We start from the raw sequence: 21,644 nt of genomic DNA on the forward strand, positions 1-21,644 counted from the left end.
CGGTCGGAGGTATACAGCAGATATTCACTCACGTTCCGTCCGCTGATGTCCACCATGATGTCGCCGGTCACCACCTTCATCTGCGGAGGGTGACCGCCAACCCCGCTAGGACAAGAGAATCCCGTCCCTTGCATGGAGCACGTACACCGGACTGGCTCGTGGATGCGGCGGGGCTGAGACGGGGTGGTGGTGATGTCTTCTGCTGCGGGAGGGAGAGGACAAAAATCAGAAAGGTAACAACAATCCGCACCAGTGAACGCCGGTGATGGTTTTTAGAACCGAAATGGAGACTTCTTTAATGGACACAGGTTTTCCTGATATCACATCTGCTTTGTTTGGACTCAACAAAATGCAGCGCTTCCACCACATGGGAACACGGCGTTTACCTAGTGGGTCAGCATATATAGATATCCTTACCAGGAAGGGATGGTGGTAAATAAGTGGTGGCGTTCCACAGACGAGCCAGGTCCTCCTCTGTTGGGTACTCCGATGGGGCCGGAGAGGGCGGCGGCGGCACAAAGTTGGACAGCGGAAGCCCCTGGGTAAAAGAATCCACGCACATGGCATCAAAGTACTGGGCGGCCAGCATCTTGGACTCGTTGCTGTTCAAGTTGAGGGATTGCACCAGCTGATCCAAGGTGCTGTTAAATGCCGTCTTTAGTACACAGGTCGCCCCGATACCGGACGGTAGGTAGAAGGTGTTAACGAGCATCTGAGGATTGGCGTCCGGAGAGAGCTTCAGCCTGGAAGAAGAAGAGGGGCACGTGGCACGATTTATCGTCACCAGGAATGGGGTCACGCACGTCCTCACATCCCCTCGGGAGGCCATGACCCCCTGCTGCGGATATGGTCGCTGGCGACTGCGGACAGAGGATACAAGCTCCCCAACGCATTTCATGTTACACCAATGCCCACACTGGCACCAGAATACACTCAGTGCCATAATGTCCTAAGATGGGTGGTCACGGATAAATGTCGGGTGGACTCGCCGCACTGAGAATTTGCCATATGGTGGCTTATTTTTCCCCGTTGCACTAATGTTGATGAGCGCTGCGTGCGGCTCACCTGTAGTCCGGCTGCTCTTCATTAGCGTACGGTACAAAATTCCCCTTGGGTTGCGTATAGTTGTGATACTGCGACGGCGACAAGATCAGCGGTGGGAGATCACCTGACGGAAAAAAGAAGAACACACTAATTAGCAGAAGTCGTGCCGGCACGTAGGCGAGCTCATCAATAATGCAGCTGCAGGGAGAACAGCGGGAAGATGAATTACACCACAGCCTGTAATAACATGTGGGCAAAAGGTCCCAGGACGCCGCTAATAAATCTGCCTAAAATAAGAAGAAACACGCAGATTTGTGTGAGCGCGACACTCTGGAATATATACAGTGTGTCCACCCATCTCCTATCCACCGCCATTAACTTGAGAACAGCGGCAGCTATAGGCATAGAAGTGGTGTCTAGGTATAGTAAAGTAGCCATGCGCTACACAATGAAATCACCTATAGCGCCACCTAGTGGAAAATAACGGAGTTAGCATTTTTATCTCGAAAACGGAACGAGAGAGGAAAAAAAAGTGAATTACAAAGTTGTAGGGCATCATCAATTCAATACGAAGCGACACCTTGCATACAGAAATGCTATGATATAAAACCCATGACCCCCCCAAAACATTGAATTCTGGTCACGCATATGGCGTTTATGTAACTTTTATGCTCAAAGTGTCCCCCGTCAGCTGCAATGCACATCTGGCCTCTGCACAGCATACTGTATCTTGCTGCACGTTATGCAATATGGTAGGTGACACGTTTGCACAAGCATCTGTAATATGTCGTCGTAGGTCCTGCAATGTTGGGGGAGGGGTCGCATACACCTGCTGTTTCATGTGACCTCACAGAAAAAAGTCCAATGGGGTCAGGTCAGTTGAGCGTGGAGGCCACTCCACACAGCCACCATACCCAATGACTTGTAGGAAGGTCTCCATGAGGTATCGCTTCACGTCCGCAGCCTTGTGAGATTTACACGTTCTAATCATAGCATTTCTGTATGCAAGGTGTCGATTCGTATTGAATTGATGATGCCCTACAACTTTGTAATTCACTTTTTTTCTCTATCTCGTTCCGTTTTCGAGATAAAAATGCTAACTCCGTTGTTTTCCACCAGGTGGCGCTATAGGTGGTTTCATTGCGTAGCGCATGGCTACTTTACTATACCTAGACACCACTTCTATGCCTATAGCTGCCGCCGTTCTCATGTTAATGGCGGTGGACAGCTTATGGGTGGACACACTGTATATATATATATATATATAAAAATAAAATCTGGCGACCCTTGGAACTCAATAAAAAAAACAGAAATGAAGTGCAGCAATCTAGAAGTGGCACTTACCAATCTCGGGCACCGACAACGCCACGGTCATGGCTACGCATACAAAGAACGCGGGGAGCAGGATTTGGGAGAAGAGGGCTTTGGTGTTCCTCTTGGCACAGTGGAAACGTTTTACAATCAGCCCATGGAACTGCCGAAACTTCAGCCAGGACCCTTCCAGCTTGTAGCTGCCCTGGCCGTCCATGACCTGCTCCTCCTCCTCTACCTCCGGATCTGCAAACCAGGGAGGATTATTAATGTGTTCTAGAAGCTATAAATTGACGAAAAGGTTTCTAAAATTTACCGTATTTTATAAGACGCACCCCATATTTAGAGGGAAAAAAAAAAAGTAAAAAAGGGTGTCTGTCTTACACTCCAGTGGTGTCTTACCGGAGAGGGGGGGCACCAGCGGTGATGGAGCGGGATCACAGGAGGCAGGGACGGTGCTGGAGTAGGGCGATGCTGCAGTGGGGGCCGTGCGGAACAGGGCAGTGCAGCAGGTGTCCCAGATGCTCTGTCGGTGGTGCAGACTTCAAAGAAATGGCACCAGAAGTCGGCGCTTGAGCTCTCGGCCAAATGACAAGCCGGGATCTCATCTACCCACGTGCCACCTCCGGGCACCATTTTCCTTAAGTCTGCTGTTGGAAGATCAACGGGCCGGAGGTGGCGCGTGCGCATATTAGATCTTGAGCTGAGAACTCCATCTGCGCATGCGCCGACTCCGGGCGCCATTTCTTTGAAGCCCAACAGCTGACAGAGCATCTGGAACAACCACCGCACCGCCCTGCTCCATACAGCACCACCTCCGGGTGGTATTTTCCTGAAGTCCGCTGCTGGAAGATCAATGAGCTGGAGGAGGCACGTCCACAGATGAGACCTTGAGCCGAGAGCTCCATGTGCGCATGCGCCGATTCTGGGCGCCCTTTAAGTCTGCACCACCGACAGAGCATCTGAAACACCAGCCGCACTGCCCTGCTCCACACAGCGCAAACCTCCAGGCGCCATTTTCCTTAAGTCTGCTGTTGGAAGATCAACGGGCCGGAGGTGGTGCATGTGCAAATGAGATCTTGAGCTGAGAATTCCATCTGCGCACGCTCCGGCCTTGGGCGCCATTTCTTTGAAGCCCGCACTGTCGACAGAGCATCTGGGACACCCACCGCGCCGACCTGCTCCACACAGCCAGAACAGCACCCATTCTCCACCTTCCGGTAAGCTACATTCAGATTGTAAGACGCACCCCTCATTTTCCTCCCAAATTTTGGGAAGGAAAAGTGCATCTTATATTCCGAAAAATACGATACATAGATTGACCCACCGTGCAGGCTGATGTTCTCGGCATCCTGAGAGGTGTCGAATAATGGCGAATAGTCCCCGTAGAATTCGGCGTACGCTCCACCTTCCTCTCCTCTCACCGATCCCACCGACGAGGACGACCCCGAGCGCAGAGATCCCGGGGACTGACCCGCCAGAATTCCTGATGCAAAGTTGTTGAGTTCCACTTCGGGTTTGTCTTCCGGCTCGGTGAAGGTGGAGGGCTCGGTGCAGGAATTGGGCTGGATCACTGGCCTCAGCGAGTCCTTCTTGGACTCCTTCATATCTAGAAGTAATGAAGTTTCAATTAAGTAATTTCGGGACGTTATTCGGACCCTCAAGTCCGGCTCGTATTCGGGGACTAACCTGCATCACTGTTCTCCAGAGACTGGTCTTCTTCTGACACTTTGAGGAAAACTTCTTCCAAAGTGGTGTCCATCAGTCCAAAGCTGGTCAAGTCGAGGTCACCGAGGCTCAGATCCAGGTGCTGGCAGGGGTCAATGTAACAATGGGGGCAAAGATTAAAATGACCGTGCCATAGGGCGCGAGAGGAAAGTGATTACTACAAAGTGTCCAAATCAACATGGCGGACCTTAATAGGAACCTGTCTGGTGATTTTACCGCCATGGCTTATTACGTGACGGTTTTGTGTGGTTTATCTTCTGCAAAAATCACTTCTGCGCAATGCATTTTACCACTGAAGAGTCATCCGGGTGGAGACAATATGAGAAAGAGTCCGGCAGGACGAGGTCTCACCCCTCCTGGTGGCTCCAGGTGCATGCGCCACTTCACGGCATGGTCTAGCGGGGGCGGAAATACCGTGCCCCACGAAGAAGAAGGAGGTGCAAACTAACCCAGCGCTGGTGGGAAGTGTCAATCAAGTCAGAGAGGGTGGAGCAGGAGCCAGGCTTGGGCAACTCTTCCTGATGTCACCGCCCTAGTGACTCTCCCAGGCAATGTCACCACCCCGGTGACTCTTTAGCCGGATTTTGCATGCAGCTTATGGTTTAGAAAATTGATTTTGGCAATTTGCTTATATCAGGTTACACACACGGTTGGGTGTGGGTGCACTGAGTGGTCTAAGAAGCTGGGAAGTGCCGGCAATGTCATACCCACCCAAAAAAAAACCACGAAACACCCCACAGGAATGGAAAATGAGTACCTGGAAGAGACGTTCAAAGCAGCCTTTCCGGACGGACTCGCTGGGGAGGATGTAGGACAGCTCGGTGTTTGTGTCTGACACCAGGAGACAGGAGGCCACGTATTTCTTAATGAACTGAGACACCCGTGGTTCTGAGCAGGGGCTGATACACGAGCTGGAGCTGATATCTGAAGAGGAAGGGATAAAACACTGATAGATCCCAATACATGGCGATGCCCCGCCCACGAGGAGCCATTTATTACCAACCTGGACCGCTCGGCTTCTTCACCACCGTTAACTTATAGCCGTCTCCGTACGTACTCTTCAGAAACAGCGGAGAGCCGCAGCACTTCAGCTTCCCGTGAGAAATAATGGCAATGCGGTCGCCCAGAAGATCGGCTTCATCCATGTGATGGGTGGAGAGAAGGATGGTGCGGCCTAAGAGAAAGGCACTGATCAATAACGGTTCACTGGAGACCCCAAAAAGAAAGTCAAACTAGGATCCCACCTTGTTTGTACTTCAGAATAAGATCCCAAATCGCCCGCCGAGCATAGGGGTCAACGCCGGCGGTCGGCTCGTCTAATATCACAGCTTTGGAGCCGCCGACGAAAGCGATGGCTACAGACAGCTTCCTTTTCATCCCCCCGGAGAGGGTCTGGACCAGACAGTGACGCTTGTTAGACAGCTCCAGGTCCTCAATCATCCTGCAGAGGAATCAAAAGGAGAAAGTGAATCTGGAGCTCAGGATCGGCCCCAAGTCCTAGTCAGAGCCCCCCAAAATAATTGGGTGAATGGATTATTCAAAACCAGAGGCGTAATTAGAGTCTGATGGGCCCCGGTGAAAAGTTTGATCCCGGGCCCCCCACATGTTGGTCAGATGTATGGGCAGTTGTAGCATTCTAAATAATATAAAGACATACGAGTTGCCCCCCTCCCCTTCATTGTGTAATATTGACCCCCATCCTGTACCAATGGTCCACATCCTGGGCCACTTGCTGGTAAATCTGTCCCCCATCCTAGTGTATGACCTCATCATGGCTATATCATGGAATATATGGCACCCATCCTGGTATATATGCCCCCTTCATGGTCCGTCGTGGTATATATGGCCTTATCCTAATATATAGGTCTCTATCGTGGCCCCATCCTGGTATATGTCCTTATTATGGCCCAATCCAGGTATAAGTTCCCATCATGGCCCACCCTGGTATACGTCCACATGCTAGCCCCATCCCAGTATAGATATCCCCATCATAGTATAGATGTCCCAATCATAGCTCCATCCTAGTATAGATGTCCCAATAATGGGCCCATCCTGGTATATATGTCCCCATAATTGCCCTATCCTGGTATACATATCCCCATAATGAAAGGCCCCATCCTGGTACACGTCCCGATAATGGCCCCATCCTGGTATATATGTCCCCATAATAGCCCCATCCTGGTATATATGTCCCCATAATGGCTCCATCCTGGTATATATGTCCCCTTCATGTCCCCATCCTGGTATTACATGTCCCCATAACGGCCCCAGCCTGGTTTATGTCCCCATACTGGCCACATCCTGGTACATCCATGATAAACCCGGGCGCTGCACAAAATGATGTCCTCCTCAGATGATGGCATGCCACAACTGACCAGCATGTAAGCGGTGCAGTGCATAACGTCACTCATGCGCCTTCTTACAGCTCTCGGTCAGCTGCCAGCATATTCTCTGCTCCCCATGCCCTGGATTATAGGCGTGCAGAGCAGTGAATATTCATAGCCTTAATTATCGTCCGGCACATCGCAGTGCAGGGTCCCGACAGGTCTCTGTGCTGCGATGTGTTTCAGTTGTATGTGCGCCCGGCCTTGGACGAACATCCAGCGGAAACCGGCACTAGGGCTAATGGGTCCCCTGTACCCCCGGGCATGGTCGCAGTCTCTGTGACCATGATCGTTACGCCCCCGGTGAAAACTACAAGTCTTCCCACAAATAAATGACTCCTCATACGGCTAGTAGGATGGAAGAATAGTGAGGTATAGATCTTGGAAGAAGAGAATGGGGGGGGGGAGGGGGAGAAAAAAGGAAAAGTGAAGGATGATTAGATAGAAGAGCCTCTGCAAATACGAGGCATCCTTCAACTCCAGACATTGTGTGAATTTGCTGAGTCCACATTCATCTAATCACCTCTATACAATGACCAGACAAGTCCATTGTTATCAGACCCTTAAACAAATCGCGTCAACCACTTGAATACAACTGGAGAAAGCGATGGAAATGTGTCTAGAAGGAGTCATCCCAGACATCCATCCTCCTGTGCACCTCCCGTCTGGGCTTTTATCAGAGGTGTAAGTGACGGCCATTACCCAATGGATTCCTCCACCTGAAGGCTCCAACATGAGCTACTGTAAAGTCATAGCATGGCATGGTGGCCCAATGAACGGGTTCAAAAAAATAAAATAAAAGCACGTACTTGTCCATCTCCTTGCGTATCGCCTCCTCGGCCATGCCCTTCAGTCGGGAGTAGAACCAGAGATGTTCTTCCACGGTCAGTTTGTCAAAGAGCACGTTGTGCTGGGGACACATGCCCAAGCTTTTCCGGATCTCGTTCATTTCCGTGCGGATATCATGTCCGTAGATGGTGGCCGAACCAGACGTTGGTGGAAAGAGACCGGTGAGGATGGACCTGTACGGGCGGAGAAAGAGTCAGGATGCTGGGTTGAGGTGGCAGCAAAATCTGAAGGGGTGAAATTTTCCCCGGAAGGGACGTTCGGTGAGGATTTCTTCTCCGATGCAGTAATCTTGTGAGTAGGAGACAGACTTACATGGTGGTGGTTTTTCCGGCTCCGTTGTGTCCAAGGAAGGAGACCACCTGGTTCTCGTGCAGATTGAGGCTCAGTTTGTTCAGTGCCAGCTTTTTTCCGGTCTTGTAGATCTTCGTCAGCTTGTCGATGCAAACAACCAGCGGGAGGTGGTTGGGTTCCTCCTCGATGCCGCGCGTCTCCTCTGGGATATAGAATGAAAAATTAATTTTGGTCAACGAATGCCTTAAAGAAATAACATGTCAATAGGACAAAACCTACCTAGTCTTCGGCTCTCCATGGCACAGGCTTGGTCTTCTTCCATGATGCTTAGACGAGTTGGCCGGGACCATGGCCAGGACCATTCCCAGGTCTCTATACGGCCACTCCCGAGCCAATATGATCGTTGGAAGGGAAAGTACCAGGGACGTGGAAGTCCATACATGCCTAGAACATGGCGCGTTTTTTACTTACAGGAAAGCGAAAACTCCAAACATTTTTATTCCCCTTTAGCTTGAAGGGATTACCTGGATGAACGGCCTCAATGTACCAGGTGAGGATGCCGTACACGACCGCGTCAATTATCAGCATCATCATAGACAGCATAAGGTTGAAGTCGTCGCCTTCCACCGGAGACTGGCTGAACGTCTTCCACTGGATTCCCACCCCGGCCACCTCATACAGGGCAAAGTACTTGGAGCCAAGGCCGAAGGCGGTCGTAGACATGAGCGACTGTATTTGGGGGAGAGAAGGAACAGTCCTTTACGGGAAGAGAGCAGGGTGCAGACATGAGCGGCTTTATGGGGGGACAGAAAAAGGCACAGTCCTTTACGGAAAGAGAGCAGGGACCGGACATTAGCAACTGTATGAGGGGAGAGAAATAGGCACAGTCCTTTACATGAAGAGAGCAGGGTATAGACATGAGCGACTGTATTTTGGGGAGAAAAAGGCACGGTCCTTTACGGGAAGAAAGCAGGGAGCGGACATGAGTGACTGTATGGGGAGGGAGAGAAAAAGGCACGGTCCTTTACGGGAAGAAAGCAGGGACCGGACATGAGCGACTGTATGAGGGGAGAGAAATAGGCACAGTCCTTTACATGAAGAGAGCAGGGTATAGACATGAGCGACTGTATTTTGGGGAGAAAAAGGCACGGTCCTTTGCAGGGAGAGGACATGAGCGACTTTATGGGGGGACAGAAAAAGGCACGGTCCTTTACGGGAAGAGAGCAGGATATAGACATGAGCGACTGTATGTGGGGGGAGAAAAAAAGGCACAGTCCTTTACAGGAAGAGAGCAGGGACCGGACATGAGCGACTGTATGGGGAGGGAGAGAAAAAGGCACGGTCCTTTACGGGAAGAAAGCAGGGACCGGACATGAGCGACTGTATGGGGAGGGAGAGAAAAAGGCACGGTCCTTTACGGGAAGAGAGCAGGGACCGGACATGAGCGACTGTATGAGGGGAGAGAAATAGGCACAGTCCTTTACATGAAGAGAGCAGGGTATAGACATGAGCGACTGTAAGGGGGGGGAGAGAAAAAGGCACGGTCCTTTACGGGAAGAATGCAGGGAGCGGACATGAGCGACTGTATGTGGGGGAGAGAAAAAGGCACGGTCTTTTACGGGAAGAGCAGGGTGCAGACATGAGCGACTGTATTTGGGGGAGAGAAAAAGGCACGGTCCTTTACAGGAAAAGAGCAGGGAACGGACATGAGTGACTGTATGGGGAGGGAGAGAAAAAAGAGAATTTTGTTTACTTACCGTAAATTCTTTTTCTTATAGTTCCGACATGGGAGACCCAGACCATGGGTGTATAGCTTCTGCCTCCGGAGGACACACAAAGTACTACACTCAAACGTGTAGCTCCTCCCTCCGGGCTATATACACCCCCTGGATGACAAATCCAACCAGTTCAGTGCAAAAGCTGAAGGAGGACATCCACCCATAAGTAGAGATAGAGTAAAACTCGGAAAGACCGGAACTCTGTCTACAACAACAGCCGGTGAAACACACGGAACAAAAAACTGCCAATAGGCAACAGGGAGGGTGCTGGGTCTCCCATGTCGGAACTATAAGAAAAAGAATTTATGGTAAGTAAACAAAATTCTCTTTTTCTTTATCGTTCCTTATGGGAGACCCAAACCATGGGACGTTCTAAAGCAGTCCATGGGTGGGAAATAAACCAACTGAGAAGTAGGCAAACCTAACTTCACAAATGGGCGACAGCCGCCTGAAGAATGCGTCTGCCCAAGCTCGCATCTGCCGAAGCATGAGCATGCACTTGGTAGTGCTTCGAAAAAGTGTGCAGACTGGACCACGTGGCAGCCTGACAAACCTGCTGAGCCGTAGCCTGGTGCCTGAAAGCCCAGGAGGCACCGACAGCTCTGGTCGAGTGCGCCTTAATCCCTGGCGGGGGAGGCACCTGAGAACACTGGTAGGCATCGGTGATAGCCGACCTGATCCAACGAGCTAGGGTCGGTTTAGAAGCAGCGAGACCCTTGCGCTGACCAGTGGTTAGCACAAAAAGTGAGGTGCACCGCCTAAAAACGGCGGTGCGTGACACATAGATTCGGAGCGCTCGCACCAAATCCAAAGTATGCAACGCCTTCTCAAAGCGATGTACCGGGGCCGGACAAAGAGAAGGCAATGAAATGTCCTGGTTAAGGTGGAAAGGAGACACCACCTTAGGGAGAAAGTCCGGAGTCGGACGAAGAACCACCTTGTCTTGGTGAAACACCAAAAAGGGGGATTCCGAAGAGAGCGCAGCCAAATCAGAAACTCTCCTGAGAGAAGTTATGGCTACTAGAAAAACAACTTTCTGTGAAAGTCTAAACAAGGGAACCTCCCTGAGAGGCTCAAAGGGGGGTTTCTGTAAGGCCGTGAGGACCAGATTAAGGTCCCAGGGATCCAAAGGCCGCCGGTAAGGAGGAATGATGTGAGATGCGCCCTGCATGAAGGTGCGCACCTGGGCCAGTCGGGCGATACGCCGCTGGAACAATACCGACAGAGCCGACACCTGTCCCTTGAGGGAATTGAGGGACAGTCCTAGCTGTAGACCAGACTGTAGAAAAGACAGGATAGTCGGCAAGGAGAACGGCCAAGGGGCATGGTCGGAAGAGCGACACCAGGACAGGAAAATCCTCCAAGTCCTGTGGTATATCTTGGCCGAAGAAGACTTCCGAGCCTGAGTCATGGTGGAGATGACCTCAGAGGGAATGCCTGAAGCCGTCAGGATCCAGGACTCAAGAGCCACGCCGTCAATCTGAGAGCCGCAGAATTCTGGCGGAAGAACGGACCTTGAGAGAGAAGGTCTGGGCGGTCCGGGAGATGCCACGGCACCTCTACGGACAGACGGAGCAGGTCTGGGTAATAAGCTCGCCTGGGCCAGTCCGGAGCAATGAGTATGACTCGACGGCCCTCCATTCTGATCTTGCGCAGAACTCTGGGCAAGAGCGCCAGAGGGGGAAACACATAGGCCAGACGGAACTGAGACCAATCTTGAACCAGTGCGTCTGCTGCGAAGGCTTGAGGATCGTGGGAGCGAGCCATGTAAACCGGAACCTTGTTGTTGTGCCGGGATGCCATTAGATCCACTTCCGGAGTGCCCCACTTGCGGCAGATTGATCTGAACACTGACGGATGCAGGGCCCACTCGCCGCTGTCCACGGTTTGACGGCTGAGGTAATCGGCCTCCCAGTTTTCCACGCCTGGGATGTGGACTGCCGATATGGTGGACTTGGAGTCCTCCGTCCACTGGAGAATTCGTTGAACCTCCAACATCGCCAGACGGCTGTGAGTCCCGCCCTGGTGATTGATGTAGGCAACCGCTGTCGCGTTGTCCGACTGAACTCGAATGTGCCTGCCCGCCAACAGGTGGTGAAAGGCTAGGAGAGCTAGAAACACAGCTCTGATCTCCAGCACATTGATCGAGAGGGCTGATTCGGACGGAGTCCAAGTGCCCTGTGCTCGGTGATGGAGAAATACTGCTCCCCAACCGGAGAGGCTGGCATCCGTGGTGAGGATCACCCAGGACGGAGTCAGGAAGGAGCGTCCCTGTGACAGAGAGAGGGGCCGAAGCCACCACTGAAGAGAGCTCCTGGTCTGTGGCGACAGAGCCACTAGCCTGTGCAAGGAAGAGATCCGCTTGTCCCAACAGCGGAGAATGTCCAGCTGCAGGGGACGCAGATGGAACTGGGCAAAGGGAACCGCTTCCATTGACGCCACCATCTGACCCAACACCTGCATGAGGTGTCTGATGGAATGACGGCGGTGCCTCAGCAGAGAGCGCACCGCCAGCCGAAGGGACTGCTGTTTGACTAAGGGCAACTTGACAAGTGCCGGCAGAGTCTCGAATTGCATCCCTAGGTACAAAAGCACCTGGGTCGGGGTCAGAGTGGACTTGGGCAGGTTGACAAGCCACCCGAACTGAACAAGCGTGGCGAGAGTGAGAGAGACACTCCGCTGGCAGTCTGCACTGGATGAGGCCTTGACTAGAAGGTCGTCCAGGTAAGGAATCACTGCCAACCCCTGGAGGTGCAGGACCGCAACCACTGCTGCCATGACCTTGGTGAATACTCGAGGAGCCGTGGCTAAGCCGAAGGGGAGAGCAACGAATTGGAAATGTTCCTTTCCGATTGCAAAGCGTAGCCAACGCTGGTGTGAAACCGCAATGGGCACATGCAGATAGGCATCTCTGATGTCGATGGATGCCAGAAAATCTCCTTGGGTCATTGAGGCAATGACCGATCTCAGAGATTCCATGCGGAAGTGCCGCACCTGAACATGCTTGTTGAGAAGCTTGAGATCCAGGATGGGCCGGAAGGAACCGTCCTTTTTGGGGACTAGAAAGAGGTTTGAGTAGAAACCGCTGAACCGTTCCCGGGCGGGAACTGGAACAATTACACCGTTGGCCTGCAGGGATGCCACGGCCTGAGAGAAGGCGGCGGCTTTGGAGCAGGGGGGGGGTGGACAGAAAAAATCTGTTTGGCGGGCTGGAAGAAAATTCTATCCTGTAGCCGTGGGAGATGATATCCCGCACCCACTGATCGGAGAAGTGTTGAAACCACACGTCGCCAAAGTGGGAGAGCCTGCCACCGACCAAGGACGTTGCTGGCGCAGCCAGATAGTCAAGAGGAGGCTGCCTTAGTGGCAGCGGCTCCTCCGGTCTTTTGAGGACGCGGCTTTGCGCGCCAGTTGGGTTTACGATCCTTGGCTGCGGTAGTGGACGAGGTCGAGGGCTTAGAGGATGACCAGTTAGAGGAACGAAAGGAACGAAACCTCGATTGGTTCCTGCCCTGGACAGGTTTCTTGGCTTTAGTTTGTGGCAAGGAAGTACTCTTCCCGCCAGTAGCTTCCTTAATTATGTCATCCAGCTGTTCCCCAAACAGCCGGGACCCAGCAAAAGGGAGACTCGCAAGGAACTTCTTAGAGGAAGCGTCTGCTTTCCACTCTCGAAGCCACAAGATCCTGCGGATCGCGAGGGAGTTAGCGGAGGCCACCGCCGTGCGGTGAGAAGCCTCCAGGATGGCAGACATGGCGTAGGATGCAAAAGCCGAAGCTTGAGAAGTTAAGGCATCCGTCTCAGGAATAGAGTCCCTGGTGAGGGAATGCATCTCCGCCAGAGAGGCAGAGACTGCCTTAAGAGCCCACGCTGCCGCAAAAGACGGGGAGAACGAGGCTCCTGCCGCCTCATACACAGACTTGGCCAGAAGGTCAACCTGGCGGTCAGTGGGATCCTTAAGAGAAGTGCCATCAGCCACAGCTACGACTGTGCGGGCTGAGATTCTGGACACCGGAGGGTCTACCTTTGGGGACTGTGCCCATTCCTTAACCACCTCTGGTGGAAAAGGAAAACGGTCATCTGAACCACGCTTTGGAAAACGTTTGTCAGGACAGGCCCTGGGCTTGGTAACAGTGGTGTGAAAGCTGGAGTGGTTAAAAAACATACTCCTAGGTTTCTTAGGAGAGGTAAACTGGTGTACCTCCACCAGAGAGGGTTGTTCCTCTGACTCTTGTGGGTTGAGGTTCAGTACGGAGTTAATGGACGCAATCAAGTCACTGACATCCGCATCACCCTCAGACAAGTCAATGGGTACATAGAAGCAGCGTCTGAGCCCACAGTAAACGAGTCCTCCTCGCCCTGCACCTCGGCTCGTGAATCAGAGCCGTGGGACGAGGAAGGAGAAGGAGAAGGGTCCCTGCGTCTCCGTTTAGGGGGACGGGGTCCTAGGACATGCTCTGAGAGCTCTGCAGAGCTCGGAGCAGCAGAAGCCCCCTGAGAAGGGGGCTGATGCATGGACAGCAGTGTCCGGGACAACTGCCCCATGGAGTCGGCAAAAGACTGGGAAATAGCTTGTGAGAAGGAAGCTACCCAAGCCGGGGGTTCAGCCACCGGGGCCGGAGCAGCCAGAGGGACCCCTGAGGAGGCTCCAGGCTGAGACACAACCATATTAGCACAGGCATCACAATGTGGGTATGTGCTTGGCTCTGGCAGAATGAGCTTACAAGCAGTGCATATAGCGTACATGTTTGCAGCCTTGCTTCGGGTGACAGACATGCTGCTGAGGTGGAAGCTCTGCCAGTAGTAATACACTCCTATAGAATGCCCTGAGAGTGTATAATAAAAAGCCCACAACCAGAGGTTGTGGCTTACCAGCCCGCTCTCTGTGTGCCCTCCGGATTCCACAGCTCCAAGCCCCAGAGACAGCGTCAGTCCTCCTAAACAGCAGCAGCTGCAGCATCCAGCGCCGTCAGTGTAGAACGCTGAGAAAATGGCGCTGGGAGGAGGAGGGGGGGCGTGTATTAGCCCAGGAGCGGGAAAAACGGAGGGCCAGGGAGAGATACAGGGGAGGAAACATCTCCCCAGAGAGGAGTGTCCTCCCCTGCTGGCCGAGCGGTGGGCGGCGCCACGCTATGCATAACATGCAGAGGAGCCGAAACCGAAACTAGGCCCAAACTGAAGCCGGGGCCTAGATTTAAAAGTGCGGCCGACGAGCAGGCACCTTCGGCGCGGTTCTCAGGGGAAACCCCCAGAACCGGCCGGAATTTACAGTAATGATACAACACATACTGTCCCCCTAGTAAAAACACCCGGGACCCCTGAAAAAACGTCTCAATACTTAGCTTTGAGACGCAGGGCCATGTCCCTGGAGAGAGGGGTAAATGCTCCTTCCAGCAGGAACCAGACAGGGCTGCGGATGGAGACCGGTCTTCTGCAAGCAGAGAGGACCGTGACGGCTCCCACTTCAACCCAGAGCCTCGACAGAGGATGTGAAGGAGCGCGGCATGTGAAGGCTCCAGCCTTATAAAGTCAACCTTAACAGCACCCCGACAGAGTGGGGTGTGAAGGGACATGCCGGGAGTCCAGACTGGACCCGCTTTTCTTCCAAATCTTTAAAAATAAAAATGAAAAATCAGAGAATGCAAGTGTGTGTGACCTCCTGAAACACAAAGCATTGAACTGGTTAGATTGTCATCCAGGGGGTGTATATAGCCGGAGGGAGGAGCTACACGTTTGAGTGTAGTACTTTGTGTGTCCTCCGGAGGCAGAAGCTATACACCCATGGTTTGGGTCTCCCATAAGGAACGATAAAGAAAAGGCACGGTCCTTTACGGGAAGAAAGCAGGGACCGGACATGAGCGACTGTATGGGGAGGGAGAGAAAAAGGCACGGTCCTTTACGGGAAGAGAGCAGGGAGCAGACCTGACGTCGCTAGGTATAGCGGATGCCACGTGGATCATCGAGCACCCGATTACTTACAGCGATGCACTTCTCGAAGGCGGTGATCTTATCATGCGCCACTTCTTCTCTGATGGCGACGTACATGTAGGGGACGTAACTGAGGAAGTAGATGATTCCACCACAGGCAGAGGCCAACTTAGCCTTGGAGTAAAGTACGGACACCAGGAAGCTGTGGGAAGGAGCAGGTGCGACAGGTGACAATGACGCACTCATGTATCTACGTATATCTGTGGATCTCAGCAGACCATAAGCCACGATACAGATTTTCCTCTACGGGGATACACGGCGACTCTGCATTAATGCAAGTGGAACAGCTGCAAATATTCAAACCCGCGGGATCTTTGGTTGCATGGAAGACGACAGATCCTTCTTCCATCCACAGATACAAGACCCATCCTCCAATACTCACCAAAACATGATGGTGGCCACGGCGTAGATTGAGAGGAAGAGCCAGATGATGAACACATTGCTGTGCATGAGGACCTGGCCGTACTTCAGGATGCCGGTGAGAGCGGTCACGGAGATGGACAGCTGGACGAAGCCGGTGATAAACCAGGCCACCCAGTGCACCGCGTTATTCAGCCCCATCATCTTCATCACCTGCCGCCGTTAAAGATGGAGTAGGTATAAATTGCAGATCTACCTTTGCGATCTCGAAGGACGCGCGACTCCTTACCTCTTTCAGACGATGCTCCTTCTCGGCGACGATGTGTTGGATCATCATGGCCACGGAGTAAACCCAGGAGATGACCATGCACAGCGGCATCATGTGCTCGATCACAAAGAGGAAGCTGCAGAGTAAACGCCGTCGCATTATGCTCCCATATACAACAATGGCGCCACGTGTGTGCAGACAGAAGCCGAGCTTACTCGTCACGCGTGTAACACGGATACGGAAATATCTGCACGTAGTTCCCGGGTTCCACCACGTCGTGGCCCACGATGGTGTTAATTAAGGCTCTCTCCATCATATCTGTGAAGAGAAATCGGCAACGAATTAACGGATTTTTCGTTTTAGAAGACGCACCCCAGAGAGAAAAAAGGTAAAATAAAAATATGGGGTCCGTTTTATAATCCGGTGATGTCTTATCGAGGAAGGGGCGGTGCTGGAGTATGGTGATGCTGCGGGCGGTGCACAGGGGGGCACAGATGCTCACTCCGGGCAACGGCACTGTGCTGCGTCTCTGCTCTGTGCGGCACTGCTCTGTACTGGCGCTGTATGGCGCGACTCTGCTCTGTGTGGAGCTGCTTTGTGCTGGGGATGTGCAGGGCTGCTCTGTACCGGGCTCTGGTGTGTGCGGCGGATTGTGAGGAATGGGCCACTCTGAAGATGTTGGCGGTGCGGGCTTAAAAAAAATAAAAAATAAATGGCGTCCGGAGTCGGCGCATGCACAGATGAGAGCTTGAGCCGAGAGCTCCATCGGCGCACTCACAGACTCCGGCTGCCATTATTTCAAGCCCTCACTGCCACCTTCAGAATGGCCCATGCCTCGCTGCCTGCCGCACCGCACAGAGCACAGCGGCGCCGCACAGAGCAGAGCCGAGCCGCACAAAGTAGAGCCGCACAAAGCAGAGCCGAGCCGCACAAAGTAGAGCCGCACAAAGCAGAGCCGAGCGTCACAAAGCAGAGCCGAGCGTCACAAAGCAGAGTCGCACAAAGCAAAGCTGCGCCGCACAGAGCAGAGGAACACAAAAAAGAGCCGAGCCGCCAAGCACAAAGCAGAGCCGCCCAGCACAAAGCAGAGCCGCACCGCACAGCCCCGGTACAGAGAAGCTCCCCAGTAAGCTACATTCGTATTTCAAGGCGCACCCCTCATTTTCCTCCCAAATTTTTGGGAGGAAAAGTGCGTCTTATAATCCGGAAAATACGGTAGATCCTTTTCTTTAATATACTTTGTGCTTCAACTCAAATCCAGATCTCTGCTTGCAGTCAATGAAGGGAACCATTGATGCATGTGCACTGCTGGTATAAGAATAAGGCCGCTCCATGTTTGGGCAAAACGGACAGCGCTCGGATCAAAATACCAGACCTGCCCTAAGCTAAATGCTGAGGAGACCCCGGGGCGGGCAGAGGTGCATCTTCCGGTTCAGGCTTTATGAATGCGCATATCGGGCTAAGGCCACAAAGAGCCGCACGTGGGTGGCCGAGAACTGTGCCGACATCCGGCTCTACACAAATCAATGTGATCTCCAAATGGTTTCCATTCACTGATGGCAAACAGAGATCTTGACAACAGTGAAGGGAGGAATGGAAGCAAAAATGGCAAAACTGTATGCGGAGACTATAAATTATACCTTGTATCCACACGAAGCCGTACAGAAAGTAGAAGCGCCCCCCAGTGTTGGGTCCCGGTCTCCAGTAGGCCCGACGGATCTCATTTGTTTTTTCCGTAAAGCTGGAGTTTTGTCTGATCTTGTACATGACGTGCGGCGGGAGCGAACCATCGGCTTTGGTTTGGAAGATGACACCTAGAAAAGAGATATGGAAATAGGTAGGAAAACAAGCGGTGTGTGCCAAGAGGAGCCAGTGGCCCTACGGTCTGACCGGCAGATAATACTATTATTGTGGATGGAGTTTTTGTTTTCCCAAATGTTTACAATTGATTGTGACTTTTTAAAAAGTCAAAAAAGTTTGGCGCTAATGTATTCACGTCCACGCCCCTGGGATTTTCTTTGCCAATTTTCCAACATATTTGCGCATGGCACTTTTTGCTCTAAAAACTGCCAAAAAGGGGCAAAAGATAAAAAAAAAATATTATTTTGTGCACAATTTACTGATTTTTTTTGGATTGGAAGAGGCACTTTATTTCCCCCAAAAACGAGGGTAAAATGGGATTGCGTCTTACAAAACAGATATGGCTTACCGGGACGGCGGTGGTGGAGCAAGGTCATAGGAGGATGGGTCACAGGACGGGCTCGGTGGGCGCCATTGTTCTGCGGGTGGTCTGCGGGGGTGTCGCGGCAGGCGCCATTATTCTGTTGTCTCTGCAGTGGGGTGGACTCAGGAGGGTCACAGGACGGGGTGTCATGGCGGCGAGCGCATGGAGCTGACTGTTGGCTCCGTTGAATAGGCCACGGTTGACGAGATGGACTTCAAGAAAATGGCTGCAGAGGCGGCGCGTGCGCAGATTGACGAGATGGACTTCAAGAAAATGGCCACGGAGTCATATCTGCAAACGCGCCGCCTCCGCGGTCATTTTCTTGAACTGCATCTCGTCAACCTGCGCATGCGCCGCCTCCGCGGCCATTTTCTTGAACTGCATCTCGTCAACCTGCGCATGCGCCGCCTCCGCGGCCATTTTCTTGAACTGCGGCCGATTCAATGGAGCCTGCAGATCAATGGTACCCGCCGAGACACCCCATCCTGTGACACTCCTGAGTCGCTCCACTGCAGTGTCACCTCCGCAGCCTGCAAGCAGATCAACGGTGCCCACCACCGCAACACCCCTGCAGCCCGAGAGCACATCAATGACGCTCGCCGCCACCACAACATCCCCCCAAAAAAACGGTCAAGGGATACCACAAAAAATTAGTTACTTAAAGAGCCCATGTCCTCATTGAATGTCTGCTGCCCCCTGCAGGGCACCATTGTAATTGCTAGGGCAGCAGAAATGGAGCAGATAAGCGGACGCTCCTCCGTTACCGGACACGCCGCATGGACTTACTTGCAAACACTGTGACGTTGTCGTGATACGCCTGGTTTAGGGTGTAGTTCACGATGCTGTCCTCATTGGGGAATCCCTTGAAGATGTCTACACTAACCTATTCAAGAAAGGAGCAAAAGCGCAAAATGTCACGTTCTCAGCAGAAACTGCAAATCCACCGCCATATTGCGTCCTATCCCCCACCTTAGACATGAAGCGCGTCCACCCGCAGGCGGCGTTGTCGATGGTGTCCAGCTGCTGCAGGAGGGTGCTGACGTTCAGGGCGGTGAAGTTGGAGCTGAGCACCCGGCGGAGCAGGTCACTGTCGGAGCCGTTCTGGAACTCGGGAAGTTTCTGCAGATACCCGGTGACCTGCAGATATTGTATCAGTCAGCGCCAAAGTCAAAACGGCAGAAGACATGCGAACTATTCTCCATGGGCACCTCGCGCCCGCCTGACCCCGTCACTCACCTCCTGCAGGCGCTGCACACGTTGCTGCAGCATGCCGTCCTCCAGCAGACTGCGGATCTCAGACGAGATGTTCATCCACATCCTGGCGTATTGCGTCACGTTCCCCACAAATGCAAACGTCTCGTTAGCCTGCGAGAAGAAAGAAAACACGGGAATGTCTGCCTCTGCGACCACTCAGCGTTTACCTCCAGGAGCAGCATCAAGCACTACTGCTCCGGAGAGTGTACGGTATTATTTATGCGGGCACCACTGATATCGGCATTTTTATAGGCATTGTCTGGCATTACTAATATCAGCATGGTGCTCCTTTATTTATATGGGCACTACCTGGCACTATATGGATGTTGTGAGAACTGGCACTATTGATATTGTAGCATTATTTTATATGAGCACAGTCTGGCACTATAACAGCTTCATACAAGATTATTTATATTGGCATCACTTGGCACCACTGACATGGGCATATCACATTTATATGAGCACCATCTGACACTATTGATATGGGCACTGTACACTGTGGACACTGCGCCGCACGTTATATGCCATTATTTATACAGGCTCCATCTGATACTATTGATATGGGCATTGTATAGCATTATTTATACGGGCACCATCTGGTACTTTTGATATGCGCAATGTACGGCACTATTAATGTGGACACTGTGCTGCATGTTATATGGCATTAATTATATGGCACCATCTGGTCCTATTGATATGGGCACTGTATAGCATTTATATAGGCACCATCTGGTCCTATTGATATGGGCATTGTATAGCATTTATATGGGCACCATCTGGTCCTATTGATATGGGCATTGTATAGCTTTTATATGGGCACCATCTGATACTATTGATATGGGCACTGTATAGCATTTATATAGGCACCATCTGGTCCTATTGATATGGGCATTGTATAGCATTTATATGGGCACCATCTAGTCCTACTGATATGGGCATTGTATAGCTTTTATATGGGCACCATCTGATACTATTGATATGGGCATTGTATAGCATTTATATGGGCACCATCTGATACTATTGATATGGGCATTGTATAGCATTTATATGGGCATTGTATGGCACTATTAATGTGGACACTGTGCCGCATGTTACAGTATATGGCATTATTTATATGGCACCATCTGATACTATAGATATTGTCATTGTATAACATTTATATGGGCACAATCTGGTACTATTGATATGGGCATTGTATAGCATTTATATGGGCACCATCTAGTCCTATTGATATTGGCATTTTATGGCACTATTAATGTGGACACTGTGCCGTACGTTATATGGCATTATTTATATGGCACCATCTGATGCTATTGATATGGGCATTGTACAGCATTATACAGGCACCATTTGGTACTATTGATATGGGCATTGTATAGCATTATTTATATGAGTACCACCTGGTACTATTGATATGGGCATTGTATAGCATTATTTATATAGCACCATCTGATACTATTGATATGGGCATTGTATAGCATTTATATGGGCACCATCTAGTCCTAATATGGGCATTGTATGGCACTATTAATGTGGACACTGTGACGCACGTTATATGGCATTATTTATATGGCACCATCTGATACTATTGATATTGTCATTGTATAACATTTATATGGGCACAATCTGGTACTATTGATATGGGCATTGTATAGCATTTATATGGGCACCATCTAGTCCTATTGATATTGGCATTTTATGGCACTATTAATGTGGACACTGTGCCGCACGTTATATGGCATTATTTATATGGCACCATCTGATACTGTTGAAATGGGCATTGTATAGCATTATTTATATGAGCACCATCGGGTACTATTGAAATGAGCTTTGTACAGCAATATTAATGTGGACACTGTGCCGCACGTCATTATTTATATGGCACTGTTGCTATGGGCACTATGTGGCATATTTTAGGCCGTACATATTCTATTGTATCTGGGCTCTGTATGTCGGCATTGTTTGTCTCATTTTGGGCAATGCATGGCCGTTATTTATATGAGCCTTGTCTTACTTCTACACATTTCCCAGACTCTGCTGCCCTGTTCACACTATGTCTGCACTGTGTATTCGCCATATGTGCTGGGAAATCTCCCGTCACCGGTAAATGGATCTATAAGCACCTATTCACCCATCAGAGACTAGGAGAGTGTCCCGTTGGCCACCA

At 51.5% G+C, this 21,644-nt stretch overlaps 1 protein-coding gene across 3 annotated transcripts in view; it reads right to left on the reverse strand.

The window, feature by feature from the left end:
- ABCA2 (ATP binding cassette subfamily A member 2) overlaps positions 1-21,644 on the reverse strand; it is an 87,378-nt gene that overhangs the window by 27,233 nt on the left and 38,501 nt on the right. For 2 of the 3 annotated variants that reach the window (XM_075324425.1, XM_075324423.1), the window contains 21 exons: positions 19,460-19,588; positions 19,193-19,360; positions 19,010-19,106; positions 17,640-17,813; positions 16,215-16,317; positions 16,021-16,135; positions 15,754-15,944; positions 15,363-15,513; positions 8,132-8,336; positions 7,887-8,051; positions 7,629-7,809; positions 7,277-7,489; positions 5,328-5,524; positions 5,087-5,257; positions 4,841-5,007; positions 4,045-4,165; positions 3,683-3,964; positions 2,389-2,601; positions 1,066-1,168; positions 418-743; positions 1-202 (listed from right to left, as the gene is read on the reverse strand). The exon at positions 1-202 is cut by the window's left edge and continues 15 nt beyond it. In XM_075324425.1, coding sequence (XP_075180540.1) covers positions 1-202; positions 418-743; positions 1,066-1,168; positions 2,389-2,601; positions 3,683-3,964; positions 4,045-4,165; positions 4,841-5,007; positions 5,087-5,257; positions 5,328-5,524; positions 7,277-7,489; positions 7,629-7,809; positions 7,887-8,051; positions 8,132-8,336; positions 15,363-15,513; positions 15,754-15,944; positions 16,021-16,135; positions 16,215-16,317; positions 17,640-17,813; positions 19,010-19,106; positions 19,193-19,360; positions 19,460-19,588 — 3,674 coding nt within the window. The remainder of the gene's footprint in view (positions 203-417; positions 744-1,065; positions 1,169-2,388; positions 2,602-3,682; positions 3,965-4,044; positions 4,166-4,840; positions 5,008-5,086; positions 5,258-5,327; positions 5,525-7,276; positions 7,490-7,628; positions 7,810-7,886; positions 8,052-8,131; positions 8,337-15,362; positions 15,514-15,753; positions 15,945-16,020; positions 16,136-16,214; positions 16,318-17,639; positions 17,814-19,009; positions 19,107-19,192; positions 19,361-19,459; positions 19,589-21,644) is intronic. The other variant, XM_075324424.1, reaches the window with a different exon arrangement.

The sequence above is a fragment of the Anomaloglossus baeobatrachus genome, chromosome 9 (genome assembly GCF_048569485.1).
Source record: "Anomaloglossus baeobatrachus isolate aAnoBae1 chromosome 9, aAnoBae1.hap1, whole genome shotgun sequence".
Taxonomy (NCBI): domain Eukaryota; kingdom Metazoa; phylum Chordata; class Amphibia; order Anura; family Aromobatidae; genus Anomaloglossus; species Anomaloglossus baeobatrachus.